The sequence below is a fragment of the Protopterus annectens genome, chromosome 6.part1, assembly GCF_019279795.1.
Source record: "Protopterus annectens isolate FY-2018-M chromosome 6.part1, PAN1.0, whole genome shotgun sequence".
Classification (NCBI taxonomy): domain Eukaryota; kingdom Metazoa; phylum Chordata; order Ceratodontiformes; family Protopteridae; genus Protopterus; species Protopterus annectens.
In genome coordinates, this window is record NC_056738.1 from 194,760,150 (window position 1) to 194,777,202 (window position 17,053).

Consider the following 17,053-nt stretch of genomic DNA (forward strand, 5'->3'; position numbering starts at 1 on the left):
CTGGATGGTCTCAGATGCATCGTGCGTTGCCACCAACCTTGAGGTGTGGGTGTCCTTTATGAATATGGACACCCCCCCTCCTTTCGTGGTGTTGTCCGGATTTTGGGGCCGGAACGTATGATATGAGGTGAAACCTGTTAGTGCTGGGGTGCTCTCAGGAGCCCTGAACCAGGTTTCTGTCACAGCACAGACATCGATGTTCTCCATATTGAGAAGGGCCTCGAGTGCGTGCATCTTGAGATTGAGACTTCTGGCATTGAGCAGCATTACCCTTAGTTTTTTTCCTTTTTGGTGTTCTAGGGTGGTAGGTTTAGAATTTGAGCCTTGCCTAAAAAAGGCACTATGGGGTGGCAAGAGCCTTTGCCAATATCCGGAAGCCCAGGGTGACAGGTGCAAGCCGTCCCTTGAAAGCAGCGTGGCTTGTCCAGCATGTCATCCCAGGCAGACAGACATTGGATCCCCTTTGAATGACACCAGAATTTAAGCCAATTATTAAAGCTGATCATCTTATCACTGTATTGTGGCATCATTCTAGGTGAAGGTAGGATACTGCTCAAGGTCAGGGTCATACCTGCCTGGGCTACATAATCAGAGAGCTCCTCGGCGTCCCTTTGCATGTAGTCCAAGGAGGTGCGTCTCAGGTCGTTGACACCAGCGTGGACAATGACTGAGTCGTACTTGTACCTGCTGTTGAGAGACCTGAGTGCTTGCGTTATGTGGCGGATTCTAGCGCCCGACAGGCAGCTTACTGTGACCTTCTCCTTACTCAGTCTGGTGGCGGACGTCAGTGTGTCTGACTATGGAATCACCAATGACAAGTGTGTCTGGCATTTTGTTTGGCCTTAAGGGCTGTGACTGTTTGACACTCTGACTGTGTGGTCTATGTGTTGCATGTGTTGGGTCATGAGGTGGTATTTGTTTGGGTGTCTGCTTTGGTGGCCTCTGCTGTTTTGGTAAATTTTTGACCAGAGCCTCCGAGTATGTCTTTGTGTGAGTATGTGTATGATTTGAAGTTGTGATGGTACCATGTGTGACTGGGTATGTATTGTGTGTGGTTGCCTTCTCCTCCTGTCTGGTCTTGCCAGTCCTATGTTGAGAGAGCTCAGCCTCCAGTTTGGCCGTATAGTTGCATCTCTCGCATGTCTTTGTGTTTTGTGGGAGAAGGAGAGGATTGTCTGTGTACATGAGGCAATTGTAACATTGCCTCAATATTCCCAGGTTCACCAGTTGAGCTGGAGAGGACACTAGCAACTGATCCCTCGACATACTAGAAGTAGTAGATAAAGAACTTTCAAAGGACTGCGGGGGAAGTGGGTTTTGGGCTGGTGGGGTACTATCTATAATAAGAGTGCTTTATCAAGGTGCAAGTACTGTAGGAGTAAGTGCTAGGCTTTACAGATAGGGAATAGTCTACTTGGGAATCAAGTAGAGATGAACTTTTCAGTTATAGGATATGCTGGTTAGATCAGCAGTACAGTTTAGCGTGTTTTATAGCAGGGGGCTGAAGGGAGCTAGGAATTGGCCCAAAACGACCAATGGACTACTTTTTTTTTTTTTTAAAAAGTACTTCTGAAATGTCTGTTCTACTCAACTAAAATGCCCTTGTTAATATGAAGCATCAAACAGTGGTGTGATTGTATTTTATGAACCAATATTTTGTTAGGAAGGATTTTTGTTATTAAAAAGCCTCACCCCAGTATCGATTAAGAACCATCGCTGGATGCACAGCACGCTGACCATCCATGGACAGAGGCTGCGTTTATTTTGTTGTTTCATAAGCGAAGGCTGTCTCTTTGTGAGCAGCATATATCGGGTCTGGACAGAACAGCAGCTAAAAACTAAGGGCTGAAGGGAAGTGTTGTTGTGTCCAGAATGAAGGCAGTGGTTCTCAAGCTGAAATATGAGATTGAATAACTATGTGCTGAGACTCAGAGATGAAGATTCTGGCTGTATCATGCATCTGCAATTCCTGGCATGTATTTCTAGGAATAACTTTTGCTTCTATTGCTTTCTGCCTGTTTTGCAGATTGTGTGTGTGTGTGTGTGTGTGTGTGTGTGTGTGTGTGTGTGTGTGTGTGTGTGTGTGTGTGTGTGTGTGTGTGTGTGTGTGTGTGTGTGTGTGTGTTGTGATTTGATAAAGCTTTCTCCTCAAAAGAAATACATACTCATTAGAGATACAAGCTTAGTCTTGGAAAAAATGTAATGCATTTTAGTTTTACTTATTTTTTTTGAGGAGGGGTAACAAAGCCATGATATCATCAGAAGTATTGGTGAGGCTGATAATCACTGAGAATCCAGCTCTGGGACATTCTCTTCCAGTAAGCAGGGGTGTTTTGCATCCAAATGAGAACAAGTTATTCACAAATGCCCATCTGCAGTTGAAGAACTGCTTATGATTGCAGGCTTGCCGAACAGAAGACAAGGCATGGAGGTGACATTTGTGAGAACAGAAATTGTAAAACCATGCCTCCTGTGTCTTTGGTAGGAGTTGAAAATGATGTACAGTCAAAGTAGATTATCTTGTAGTAAAAAGATTAGATAAAACAGCATAAGCCATTTCTTCAAAACTAGCATTTGATATCCAAGAAAATGCTAATGTGGAGTTTTTCTTGATGGTAGAAGCATTCATGCAGCATAAGCCATCACTTAAAAATACAGGATGTCTTTAGTTTCCCTACATGTGTAGGTTGTCTAAAGAAAATGTTAATGTAGAGTTCGTCCTGATAACAGAGACACTGTATGGTGATTTGGGGTGTAAAAGCCCTGACAAAATGTTATTCACTGCAGTGACGGAGAAAGAGGGAGGCAGGAGTGTGAGTGGGGGGTGGGGGGGTTCATACGGTGCAATTATCCAGATTTTTGCCTATTTTAGGTTTGTTTCTCATAAAATTGTGTTTTTCTGGCAAATCATTGAGGACTGAAGTGGGAAAATAATGGTAAACATTTGAGCTTTAGTCTTCATATCATTCAGAAAATGCATATTAATGCAAAACACGTTGTTCTATTTGCTTTCTAAGGAGGTAGGGGGATGAATGTGTGTCATACCTCTCAACTGCACAGATTTCCACAGAATGTCCAGATTTTTGCTTTATATTTTTGGACTGTTCCTCAAAAAAATTGTGTTTTTGAAAAATCACTGGGATGTCTGAGCTAAGGATTAAAGTTACTAAATAATGGCATGCATTTGAGTTTCAGACTTCATATCCTTCAGAAAATACATTCTAACATAAATCCTGTTATTCTAGCAACTTTTTAAATGTGTCCCTAGTTTGGGGCCTTTGAGGGTGTGTAGGTGTGTGTATATGTGTATATATGTATAAAAGGGAGGAAGCATACCCCTCAGCTGTCCAGGTTTTTGCAGACTGTCCAGATTTTTGCCACATATTTCTCTTAAAAAGGATTGAAGTTGCTAAATAATAACATACATTTGAGCTTTAGATGTCATATCATTTAGAAAAAATGCATATGAACACAAATCCTGTTATTCTAGCAATTTTCTAAGTTCATGATAGGCATATTTATAATCTGTCCCTATTTATTTTAGGCTTTGTCCAGATTTCGTGCAGTAAGAGGTTGAGGTGTGTGTGTGTTTGTGTGTGTGTGTGTGTGTGTGTGTGTGTGTGTGTGTGTGTGTGTGTGTGTGTGTGTGTGTGTGTGTGTGTGTGTGTGTGTGTGTGTAATGCCCTAGTTAGAGTTAGCAGGTGGAATTTATTTTCAAGTGCATTTTCAAGGAATTGTGAGCTTCAGGGGAAGATAAATTTATTGCTGCTCATGCTAAGTCCACTTAAAATGTACAACTGTTTTGTTCAGCAAATGATATCATTATTGTTATATATAATTTTAAAGCAGTGTTAGTAGCACAGCAGGTAGCATGCTTGCATCTTGATGCAGAGGGCTATTTTAGGGGGGTGGGGTGCTGCCAACCTGAATATGTCCTCCTTTGGATGAGATGCCTAGTAACTGAGAACCTGTTTTTCAGCTTGCCACCCATTCCTTATTGCAATATAGCAGCTTACCATTTTTTAATGTAGTGTAGGCAATTTATTCTTTAAGGGGGCAGACACTGAATTTGTAGATTAAACACTAAAATATAAAGTTGTTTTCTAGCAACAACCTCTTATATTAGTTTCAGATCTATTTAATGTGGAATTATTTAGATGACTTTTACTTCTGCAGAGATTGTGCATATTGACTGATATTGGCGGATTATAACAACAGAAGTTTGAGTGGCCTTTTATTGTTGAAATGTTCTGAAATGGGAAGTTAGTCATTATTGGCTATGTTTTGTTTTATTGCTTTCTGACAAAATGTTCAAAACTGTAAATTTAAAACACATTCTAACAAGTGGTGCTGTATTATACAAGGGATACAATTCAATTATTATATGTTATAATCGATTCACCTTCCTGATTGTATTAAAGAACTTTTGCATGGTCCTAAAAATGTGTGCAAATGGCCTATGATTTGAAAACAGCCCAAAGGTAAACTTAACTCGCCACTGGCCAGATGCATTTTCTTTGAATGTGGGTTTCAATGCTGTTTCAGTGAATGTGAGAAGTTTTAATGCTAAGTCTGTTGTCATTGTAAGACTATTGTTTTGTTTAGCAAATGTCTATCAGTGTCTGTGCTATAGGTTCATAGGTTCATAGGTAGGTACTAGGCTATTGGCCCTAGGGCCTGTATAAACCTAGCCAAAGGTACCGTGGCTTTCGCCACCCAAGAAAATTATTTTCCTGTGCCATTGTCGAGCAGAGCCACAGAAGTGATCCCCAGGGTGAATTTCCTATCTCCCATCCAATCATCAAGATTTTTCTTGAAGAGTGCTAATGAGGAGCTTTGTTTGATATAGATAGGTAGTTTGTTCCAGAGTATGGGAAGTCTCTGGGACAGGAATCTATCCCTGCAGCATGTTCTGTTTATTGTGGTGACGAGGTTTAGTTCCCTAGAGTGTGTAGCTCGTAGGGATTGGGATTTCTTTAAGTGGAGCATGTCTAAAAGCTCTGGGTTTGACATAGCTTTGTGTGTTAGGCAGAGATCATCTCTGAGTAGGCAATATGCAACGGAGTAAAGCTGCAGTTTTTTGAGATGGTCTGCATAGGGCATCTCTTTGAGGCCGGTAATCCTCTTTGTGAGGTATTTCTTTGGCCTTTCCAGTTGTTGTAGATGTCTTGTGAGGTACATACCAAAAGGGGCATTGTACTCTATAATGGGTCTAATGAGTGATGAGTAGAGGGGAACAATGACCTCTTTTTTCCTGGATGAGGAGAGACTACTGTCCACCTGTGTCCCAAGGTCTCTTATCACACTTTCAGTGTTAAGTAGACTACCACCTATGTGGTAGTTCATGGGTACTGAGTTTTTACCAAAAGGGATGACAATGCACTTTTTGGCATTGAGCTTGAGGCCATGGCTTTGACATCAGGTGTCTGTCTCAGCGAGGGCCTTTTGTAGGATGTCCACATCTTTTGGAGTTTTGATTATGGCTCCTAGTTTGCAGTCATCTGCGAACTTTGTTAGCCAAAGACCTACTGTGTTAGCCTGTACTTCAGAGAAGTAGATACCAAACAGGAGAGGACACAGGACTGAACACTGTGATACTCCACTTGTCACTGGTCTGAAGTTGGATTTGGAGTCTGCTACTTTCACAGTGTGGGTTCTGTCAGTGGACCAGTTGGCAACCCATCTTGTGACATAGGGATTTATACCTACTTTAGTGAGTTTATCTATAATTCCAGAGTGGGGGATGGTGTTGAAAGCCTTGGCGAGATCTAGATAGGCTGTGTGAACCACCTTACCCTCATCTACCGCTTTGGTGACTGCTTCAAAGAAGTCTATCAGGTTTGGGAGACATGATCTGCCTTTTACAAGCCCGAACTGGGTGGGGTCCTAAGTTTGGAGATTACCAATGTCATTGTTTATAAGTTTCAAGATGATACGTTCCATAGCCTTGCAGACCAGGCTCGTTAGGCTAATGGGGCGGTAGTTTCCAGGGTCTGTGGTGGCTCCCCCTTTGTGGAGTGGGATAACTGTCGCTATGCGCCATTCAGTGGGCACATAGCCTGAGGTGAGGCTATGATTGAACATGGTACTTAGGTGGGGAGCCAGTTCGTTCTGTAGTTCATGTAGAACACAGCCTGGGATGTTGTCACGTCCCATGGATGCTGTGTTCTTGGCTTTGGATAGTGTGTTTTTTACCTGTGCAGCCGTGATTACAGGAACTTTGCATTCTTCTGGTATAGAGATGGGCCCTTTAGGGGATGACAGGGGGTAAAGTTAGCACTGAACCTATCTGCCAGGATGTTGGCAATATCAGTTGGTTCTGTATATTTAGTGCCATTGTGCTGTAACTCAGAGCAGATCTGAGTGTTGCCATTGAGATTCTTGACATAGCTATAGAATGCTTTGTGGTTGTCTTTAGAGTCAGTGGCGATTTTGTTTTCAAAACTAGCTTTGGAAGATTTTATGAGGGATCTCAGCTTCTTACTGAGGCTGACCAGGGAGTTTCTCCAATCATGGGATTTTACTCTTTTTTGCAACAGTTTCTTTCTTCTGTTGTAGAGTTTGTTTATGGCAGGGGACCACCAGATTGGCTTCCTTTTTTTGGAGGATAGCATCTTGGTTCTGTTAGGGATTACATGATCCATGCACTCGTGTAAGTGCTTATAAAGTGCATTTGTGTAGGATTCAGCAGTCATACCTCTATTGTCCGTCAGCATTGGTGTCGTGAAGTTTGCCACTTCTGTCTTACGAAGCTTGAAGTTGGCTTTGGAGAAATTTTTTACTGTGGTAAAATTTGAAATAACATTTGTAAATTAAATTCAAATATATGTAATCACTGTAGAAGTAAAGCATAAAACAGTATACACATTGAGAGTTTTGAACAGTGTTTATGGCAACTGGGGAGAAGTAGCCAAGTAATGGAACACTGGAATGGCTGTGTTGGGGGGCTGAGTGGAGGGGTTCTGGGTTTGCACCCCCCCCTGCAAAAAATCCTGCGGGTTCCCCTTGGGTGCAGTGACTTCAGAGTATTAATTGCTCACCCTGAAAAAAGAAAGTGGGACAGTTTACTGCAGTGCCCATACTTACAATAGGATCATAGGATCATCAGACGTTACTAGGCTAATGACTCTAGGGCCTTTACACGACTTGCTAAGTTCTACCCTTATTTCCACGATCAGCCCCTATTACCCCTGTCCAAGAGGGACACAGCTTGTACCCCAGGGGTGAATTTACGGTTACCCATCCAATCGTCCAGATTGCGTTTGAAGAGTTACAATGAGGTGCTCTGTTTGACATGAAGTGAAAATTGGTTCATAGGTTCATAGATTAGTACTAGGCTAACTGCCCTTTTGGGCCGTTTATAAGCCTAACCAGTTACTCCATGCAAGAATCAAACACTGCACCATGTGTTTGTAAGGTAAATACCCCAACCCTTATGGGGAACACTGGAACAGATCAAGCTCTGCTGTCCTTAGAATTGATCAAAATGTTACTGCAACAGTTGCAAATAGTGCACTACCAGTTAAAAATTCTAAGAACTAAGCAAAAACACTGTGGAGATGCAGTGTTCTCCATTAATGTCATCTGTTCCATGTTGATTTGTGTATCTGGATCCTAATTAAAGCTTCTGTGTACTTGACTGAGCTGAGTATGGATGAAGAGCCACATGGTCAAGGACATCTCAAAGAAGGCGACCTCCTGATTGCTTTTTTTCCATAATAATAAGTGCCAGTACAGTTTTGTGCAACAGTGTTGATTTGTTTCTTTTGGGAGTTGGTGTATGTAAGTGAAGGAGTATATGGGCCTTGTTCCCCCTGTGGGGTAGATGCATGCGAAACTTATCTCCCTCTGCAAAAATGTCTTTGTGTGTCCAGGCAAGGTTAGAACTGGTTGTTTTCTTCCAGCTGTCAGCACATCCAGCTGTAACCTGATCAGTCATAGGGGAAACAGTCATTAAAATACAGGTATCTTGACACAGTCAGAAGTTATTCAGTACTTTATACCATATATTTTTCTAAAACTGGCATATTCTTTTTCTTGTTTTTTTTTTTCCTGTTGGACATTCTTCACATACACGTGCACAAACACACATGCACACCTTTCATACCTCTCAACCTCTTAGCACAAAAAGTCTGGAAAAAGCCTGACAGAATGGGGGGACAAAACCCCAAAAATAGGGACAAATTTTAAACATTGCTCTTATAAACTTAGAAAGTTGCTAGAATAACAGAATTTGTCTTAGTGTGCATTTTTCTGAAGGATATGGAGTCTCAAACTCAAATGTATATCATTATTTAGTGACTTCAGTCCTCAGATTATCTCAATGATTTACCAGACTATCACAATTTTTATCAGGAGCAGACCAAAAATATGAGGCAAAAATCAGGACAGCTGGGAGATATGACACCTGTACTTATATTCTGCACATTATTGGCAGTTTTACAGCTGCAGGGTTTGTATGACTCTGCTGAAAATGCAGTATGAACCAAGTTACCAGGCCTCTTTGTCTCTCTGAATGAATGTACATATTAAGCTGTGAGAAATTCCAGGAAAAGTTTTAAATAGTGTACAAGGTTAGAAATATCAGTAATCACAGGATATAAGGAAATATGTTGTACTGAAACAGAAAGAATGTGCCAGAGCTCACGTAATTACATTATAAGTGATAATCAAAGGGCGCAGCTCAGGCAGAATAGAAACTGAACCAGGTGGTTCTTTCAGAAAAAGGTACACAAATACTGTATTGTGTAAGTAAATAAGGAAATGCATGTACTGAGATAAGGATTAAACAGACCTGAGTGATCAGTAATTAAAGTATAGCACAAAGTGCTCAGCTCACAGAGGTAATACTGAATGGAAGGTTGATTCCTGTCTGCTTATACATGAAAAATACTAAACAAATTTATGGAACTGAATTTTACAGTATTAAAAGCCAAAAATAAGTAATTTAAAATATATTGCAGACTCTGAGATGGAAGCAGTACCACTTCACATTCTACTCAGTTGTTAACTGGAGCTAGAAATAATAACAGACAACAGAAAGTGGGGGTTCGCACACTCATTCTCAAAACTGAATGTAAAAATTAATCTAGAATATGTTCAGCAGTCAGCCTGACGTTTGAAGTAAAAAATAAGGACTCTACATATGCTGAGATCAGCAGTTTTCAAGATCAAAAAAGTTATAATGTCTGGAAAAGTCAGGCTAACAAGGTCACATGACTGTGCATTCTTTCTCTTTCTCTTTTAAAAAATGTACATGAAAAAAATCTTGCAATTTAGCTGGCTTAAAGTGGTCACCAGGCTGTGCCTTAAATTGTTAAACAGAAATGGTCAGATTTTCTTTCTGTGTTTGCTCCTCCAAAATCTATATAGAACCATTTTACTAGTATAAGATACACCCCAGGGTAAGTATGAATGCTTTTTCAGTCCACAGTCAGTATCATAAGTATACCCAATTAGCATGTTTTCTGCTTTGAAGCTTTGAAATCCCTTTCTATGCACTATGCTATGTCTTTTAAAATATATTTTGGATTCATATGATGGTCAAACCTCTCTAATGGCCACCCAGTGACCCTTTTCTTTCAACTTGAGGAAACAGCCAATTGGCCTATTAATTCCCTTGTGAGAGGCAGACATGTAAAAATGGTGTCAGCATCCACTATGGAATGGTAAGATTTTCTATTTATTCATCTGTATTGCCATGCCATTGTTCTGATTCCCACTATTTACTTGCTACACACGTACAGTCTCTGGTCTGTTGCGCAGTGTGCCAAATGGACAGGCACAGAAAGCATTGTCCTCCCAGAGAACCATCTTCAGCCCTTCCTCTAATGTGGGGGAGCCAGTGCTTCCCACTAATTTTTCCACCTCCTAAATACTAACTCCTCCAGTCATACCTTTCAACCTCTTAGCGCAGGAAATCCAGACAAAGCCCAACAAAATGTGGGGGGGGGGCAAAGCCCCAAAAATAGGGACACATTTTAAATATTGATCCTATACACTTAGAAAGTTGTTAAAATAAAAAGGATTTGTGTTTACATGTGTTTTCTGAAGGATATGGTCTGAAAATCAAATACATGTCATTATTTAATTACTTTAATCCTTAGATCATCCCAGTGATTTGTCAAAAAACACAGTTTTTAAGAGGAACAGACCAAAAGTTTGAGGCAAAAATCTGGACATTCTGTGAAAATCTGTACAGTTGAGAGGTGTGCTTCCAGTGCCTGGAGCACTGATTCAACCAAAGTCATGTTGACTATATGTGAAGGCTTTATCCTTCTAAGCCAAAGCAGCAGGTACAACAAAATGGTTTGTTATCACTCTGTAAGGATAGAAACCTGCCACCTATATCAGCACCAACACAAAGACCTGCCATTTCAAAACCATAATTTGTCTTCTGCTACGCAGATTATTAGACCCCCGTTATGTGCTCTGATGTATACAGATGTTTCAGTCTCACATAGCAATGTACCCATGGCTTGCACTACATGAAAATTATCCTAAAGTCATCTTTTTGTCACTAAGCTAGGTAACTTTTATTTACACACACACACACACACACACACACACACAAACACATTTGTATGTATGTATGTATATATATATATATATATATATATATATATATGTGTGTGTGTGTGTGTGTGTATTTGTGTATATATATATATATATATATATATATATATATATATATATATATATAGATATATGTATATACAGATAGAGAGAGAGAGACAGAGCTTGATCATTCTGAAAAAATAAATAAATAAATAAGGCAGTAGCTTCTAAAGTATGCAGTAATATTCATGTGTGTATTATGATTTATGTGCTGCATTCTCAATGTTGCATACAGACGTATTAATTTCAGATATGTAGATGCATCTGTTGCAATTTATAAAAGTTTCAGCTGATTCTTTTTTGGTAGGTTCATATTTTTAACGTGTTTATAAAAATGCATTAAGCAGATGGCTTAAATGTAATCACCTGATATATCTGGTGACTATTAAATGTATGCTCTTAATAAGTGCATGCATGTCTAAAAAAAAAATCTTACACACAAGTTTCTATACCTCATGCCAGTACATTTATATTAAATAATTAAGGGTAATTTTCTGATAGATGGTTATATTCATGCTGCAGAAGTTCTCTAAACTAAATACTGCAGTTTGTTTTTGTCTTGTTGATGCATGTTTAATGTAAGTCCGTCTGTATTACAAGACAAATAAAATATCACGGTATTCCATGCACTCACTAAATGACTTTCACTCTCATAAGACCATATTCTAAGTTTCAGTCTTTTACACTAACAATCTCTTTCTTGCAGGAACTGATGAAGGCCCCATCATAGATATTATCACACAGCGATCTAATGCCCAGAGACAACAGATATACAAAACGTTCAAATCCCACTTTGGAAGGGTAAGACAAAGCCCACCCTGTAATAGAAAGCACAGACTAATTGTAAGACACAGGATGTGGATTACTGCAGTGTTTGCCAGCCATATAATCAAGCAATCAGTAATGATAGTTGGATGAAGGAGATGGAGGAGGGGGGTATACAAAATGATGATGTACATGGACTGTTTAGTGAATATCCTGGCAGATTCAAACTTAAAACTGCCTGGGCTAATGAGACTACTTCAGAGATATGAGTACATTTGTCTACTGCAAATGAGTAATAGAATAACAAGTTGGTAATAATACCAGTAATGGTGGTGTACAAAAAATGGCTGGCATAAAGCGAATGAAGTAGGGAAGACAAAAAAGATGAAATAGTCATGTTGGAGGTGAATGAACCTTTGTAACCAAGAAGCTGAAAGAAATATGGAAGGCAAACATGAAACCAGTAAGGTACTCAGCAGAAGCAGAGATGGAAAGTATTGAGTTGGCAGTTGCCAGCCAAGAAAACACAGAAAGCACAGAATTCAGCAAAACAGTCTCGCCAAAGGAATATGAAGTAATGGGGTTAATGAACCAAACAGCCCAGCATGCAGTGAAGAATTGTAGGCAGGTAATACTTTTGACCCAGGACAGGGGGCTGGAGTAAATAGTAAGTTACGCATTATATAATAAAATGGACTCGCATGGTTAATACATGAATAGAAGTCATGGAGAACAGATTCTCAACGGAAGAGGAATGCAGCAGTCACAGTTGAGATAAAGCTGACATTGAGATGCCAGTGAGAGTCATGGCAAAAAAAAAAAAAAGATGGTGAAACCTGACTGTCATATATGGAAGACTGAATAAGGGCATTCCCTAGGAGATGGGGCTGGTGAAATTAAAACTAAGAATGATGAAAAGGAGACATGGAATAACTGGTACTCGTATGTTTGAGCATATGAAGCTATAACTTCAGATTCAGCTTGAATGCATAGAAAGTACATATATCAACTTACAGAATTTGGTTATCTGTTATGAGAATAATCACTGAACGTATGTCATTCCATTTGCTGCCATTCATGATACTGTCAGTATACTGTGATTTGGGAATGCTGATGAAGTATGTTAAAATACTTTGAAATTGTTAGAGCTCTTTGAAATAATCTTATATGTTTTGTTTTCTCTTTCTAATTTGCTAGGATTTGATGGCTGATTTGAAGTCTGAGATCTCGGGCAATTTGGCTCGATTGATTCTAGGACTCATGATGACACCAGCAGATTATGATGCCAAGCAACTAAACAAAGCAATGGCGGTGAGACAATCTAGAATGACAAGTGTAGAAATTTACTGGCATACTGGTGTATACTACACATACTCAGAAGGAACATTATACACTGCTTTAAAATAAAATCTCAGATATGTGAAAGCTGCAGTTTATAAGGGAGAGAAATTACATTTGCTTGCATGATTTCTCAAATTACATTTGCTTGCATGATTTCTCAGTGTTTATAGTAAGTTTCACATTATACAATAAAAGCGAACTACTATTTAAAAATGAGCATGCTGATTGGACAGCCAACCAGTGTGCCCGTTGCAAGTTAAACATGTACCAAAAAAAAACAACTGAAGTACCACTGAGTGACCAGACTTTCTTTTGGTATAAGCAGAGGAATAGAGCAAAATAAAAGAAGAATCGGATACCTTCTGTAAAACTAAAAAAACAGAAACCACCTGATTTTCTTACATTTTTGTTCTGTCCCTTATAAAAACTGTTTTGTGTTTTTTTTTAAACTGTTAGAAAAATAAACAGCAATGGAAATTGTTTTGTCCGTCATTTCTCCTACCTGCACTGATGTTCTGTGCAAGCGTGGGAACATAAGTCCCACATGAATGTGCAGTGCATCAGTCTTCTTCTACATTCTGTTCCCTAGACTGAAGTGCTGTTATACAAAGACATTATTTAAGAAAGGTAACCAATTTATTTCTTAATTAATGTAATTGTATAACAGCAGTAATCCACTTGTGGGTATGTCAGGGTTTACCCATGGTTGGCTTTACTTAATCACTCGGGTTTTGCCCTCGTAATCAAACCACACCAACCATGGGTAAATCCTGATACAACCACACACAGTACTCATGGATCATGTCTTAACTATACCATGTTGCAAGTAAGCTGGACATACTGAAAGAAAATACAGAATCCTGATTGGCTGTTGAAATTTCTAGCCATGAGTATTTCCTTTATGGCTCCTGCTAGAACATTTACAGGTGAACAGCAAGCTCTCTCTCACACACACACACACACACACACACACACACACACACACACACACACACACACACACACACGTCACAGGTTCTTTTGGTAACATAATAGAAGTGTAACATCTAGCACAACAAGCAGCATATCCACAAAAAGACATCATACCTGTGGGATGTAGAGTCAGGGCAGACCTAAGGTCAAATGAGCAATGAGTAAAAACTTTTAAATTAATGAAATTGCATTTCTGTACTTAAAGTGGCATTCTAAGCCCTCTGACTTATTTTTTTTAATTATTAGGTAAAATAGTAGGCCGTGGTGGTGCAGAGGTTAGGGTTGTCACCTCACAGCAAGAGGCTCTCCGGTTCAATTCTCGGCTGGACCGCCTTCTGTGCGAAGTCTGCATGTCCTCCCCATAGTTGAGTAAACTTTAAAGACATGCAGGTAGGTGTGTGCATGAGTGGGTGTGCCTTCTTTGAAGGTTGAGCGCCGGGCTGGCAATTTGACACCACAAAAATCCACTGCCAATTATAAGCAGACCAGTGATCTGCTGTGGCGACCCCTAACTGGAAAAAGCTGAAAGACATTACTAGGTAAAATAGTAAAGGGCTTGTTACAGATCTCACTGGTCATACAAGACATGCAAATACTAAGGAGGAGTGTCAGTTGCTCATGCTCAGTACTTGTCCAAGTTGAGCTCTCAAACAGGCAGTCCATAAGTTTTATTCCCTTTTTGTTGTATAAAAAGCAGTAATGCAAGACATGATAGTGGGGATTATGGATTTGTTCCCTTCTGGACTGTACTTTTCATCCCTTAGGCTTGTTCAGACCAAACGAATTGTGAGTAAGTATCAGCATAACTACCTCCCCTGCCATGTACTGCTTTTGTACTATTGCACTCCAATTGGTAGCTGTAGATCATCCCTTTTAAATTATGAGTGGGAATGTTTTAAACAACAGCCTCTGGTCCTGAAGATGAGCTGGAAGAGGGCCTGATCATCCACTGGAGAGATTTTCTCTGACAGAGGGAAAGGTGGTACATTTCATATTTCCTGCCATTTCTAATCCTTATGGGAACAGAGGATTTAATGGGAAACAACTTGAGACAGACATCGTCAAAGGACAGTGAGAAAAGGAAAATAACAGAACATTTATACAATATTCGGTTCAGGCCATTGAAACATCCTGAAATACTATCATATATGGCAAACATTAGACATAAGGTTAAGACAGAACAAGAAGAACAAGAGGAAATGAAATGTGTATACAGCAGAGTATACTACAGTGTTTAAAAAATAAGTAATGATGAAGCAAATTAACTTGCTGATGAATTTTGCATCAGTATTATTTTGTGATAGTGTAAAACAAGATGCTCCAGTCATCTTGGTAATGTTGAATTTCACAGTCCATGTCCTTTCTTTTTCCTTGCAATTCAGTTTACTAATGCATTTCACTATCGCGGCCATTCACAAATATATCCAGTTTGTATCAGAAATCATTCCCATACAGAGAAACATGTGTTCTATACACTATAGAAAATGTTGTGCCCATATATTTTACAAAGAATAAGAATATACATTTATGAGATACAGGAGAGGAAAACAGAAAATTCATTGCCGGGCTTCCTTAATGTTTTCTCCACAGCATGGCAAACAAAGAAACAAGATAAAGAATTGTACTTTTCCTCTATGTAAAACATTAGACTACAGAAATTATGTCCCACTTAATTTCAAAACCCAGCTTACCGAATTTTGAGTTATAGAATTTAACATTTAGTCTGCATATTGTGATACAAAACACTTGAATTGATATTTAGCAATTTTATGATCAGCATTTTTTTTTTATCCACGGTGGTTGTGCTAAAATAGCGTTGTCTCCTCACAGTAAAACGCTGTCCGGTTTGATTCTCAGCTAGAGCATCTTCTGCGTGGAGACCTGCATGAATGGGCATACCTTTGTTGAAGGTTGTGCATCAGGGCTGGCAACTTGGCACGTAAAATTCAACTGCCAATCATTAGTGGACTGGAGTTCTGCTGTGGCGAGCCCTAACCGGGAAAAGCCGAAAGACACAACATGATCAGCATTTCTGGTATTCACAAAACTTTTACCATTTTAATGCTATAATCTTGAGGCTTTCCTGAACAACTAAAATATGAAATGAAGAAAAAAATCTTAATTTCCTCTTCTTCATTAATGTAAACTATGAGAACCAACCCAGACCAAATCACTGGCCTTCATCATTACAGCACCTCACCTTGTTGTACACCTTTAGTTTACCTGGTCGTCTGCTGAAGTCTAATCTTTTCAGATGAAAGAACTCAAAAGTGAATAAATGCATAAACCCATGTCTCTTGTTTATTTGCATATATGTATTCCTTCTTGTGCAGCTTTAGGGTCCTCTGGTCTTCTGGAGGCCTATTTAAATATATATGCAAACTTGATGCCATCACCAAAATCCTCCTAGAGGGTCTTTCCCAAACCAACAGCTGGTGTTAAAACAGTGGACTAAAACTAAATGCCAAGACAAGTATAGTCATATCCTTCAGCAAGCATGACTTTCCTTGTATCTGTCACATTGACAATACACCCCTAAAAGTTGATCCTGTAGTCCAGGATCTGGAAACCTATGTTAACAATGAACTGTCCTTCGATCACCAAATATCCACTACTGTAAGAAAGTCCTTTTTCACTGCACAGCTTATATCTAAAGGTGTGGGATCAAGGTATAGGGATGTAATCATTCCACTGTTCTCTGCTGTCATTAGGCTCATCACTGAATATAATGCCCTATTTGGTATATACTTGTCCAAATACTTGTCACAATTGGAGTAACCATAAAGTTTTTTCACTAAAAAAAGTCAAGAACCTAAATCATAAAAACTATGCAGACCATGTCAAAGCCTCGTCCCTCTTCTTGGTATCATACAGAATAACAGGTGACTTCTGCCTCATGTATGGAACCTCAACAGACCATATCCTGTCAAAGCTATTACACATTCATAAGTCCAGTAGTAGCATGAACACCTACTCAAGGAATTGCAGACTCTTTTGCAACATAAACAGAACATGTTGAAGGGATGGATATGTATAATAGAGAATACATCTGTGGAACTGTCTTCCACTCTACATAAAGCACAGCACTTTTCTTAGTCTACTGTAATATAATTTTGATGAAAGGATGGTAAACTGCAAATTCAACCCTGGTTTAGCACCCATGTTCCTCATGGAGAGGGGCAACAAGTAAATGTCCCAACATTTCCTTTTTCCGACCTCCTTTGAGTTTTTTATAGGAATGTAAAGCTAGACTTCTTATAGATCAAGGTAACCCAGTGAAGAGCACTTCCCTTGAACTTCATAGTTCAAGTTAAAATGCTTTGAAAGCTGAAATTACCAAGAAAGTGCAAAACCTGTT

The 17,053-nt window shown here is 39.4% G+C and overlaps 1 protein-coding gene across 3 annotated transcripts in view; it reads left to right on the top strand.

Moving 5' to 3' along the window:
* The window catches only part of ANXA6 (annexin A6), a 779,963-nt gene that overhangs the window by 538,374 nt on the left and 224,536 nt on the right, over positions 1 to 17,053 (top strand). For all 3 annotated transcript variants that reach the window (XM_044075649.1, XM_044075650.1, XM_044075651.1), the window contains exons 16-17: positions 11,324 to 11,418; positions 12,580 to 12,693. In XM_044075649.1, coding sequence (XP_043931584.1) covers positions 11,324 to 11,418; positions 12,580 to 12,693 — 209 coding nt within the window. The remainder of the gene's footprint in view (positions 1 to 11,323; positions 11,419 to 12,579; positions 12,694 to 17,053) is intronic.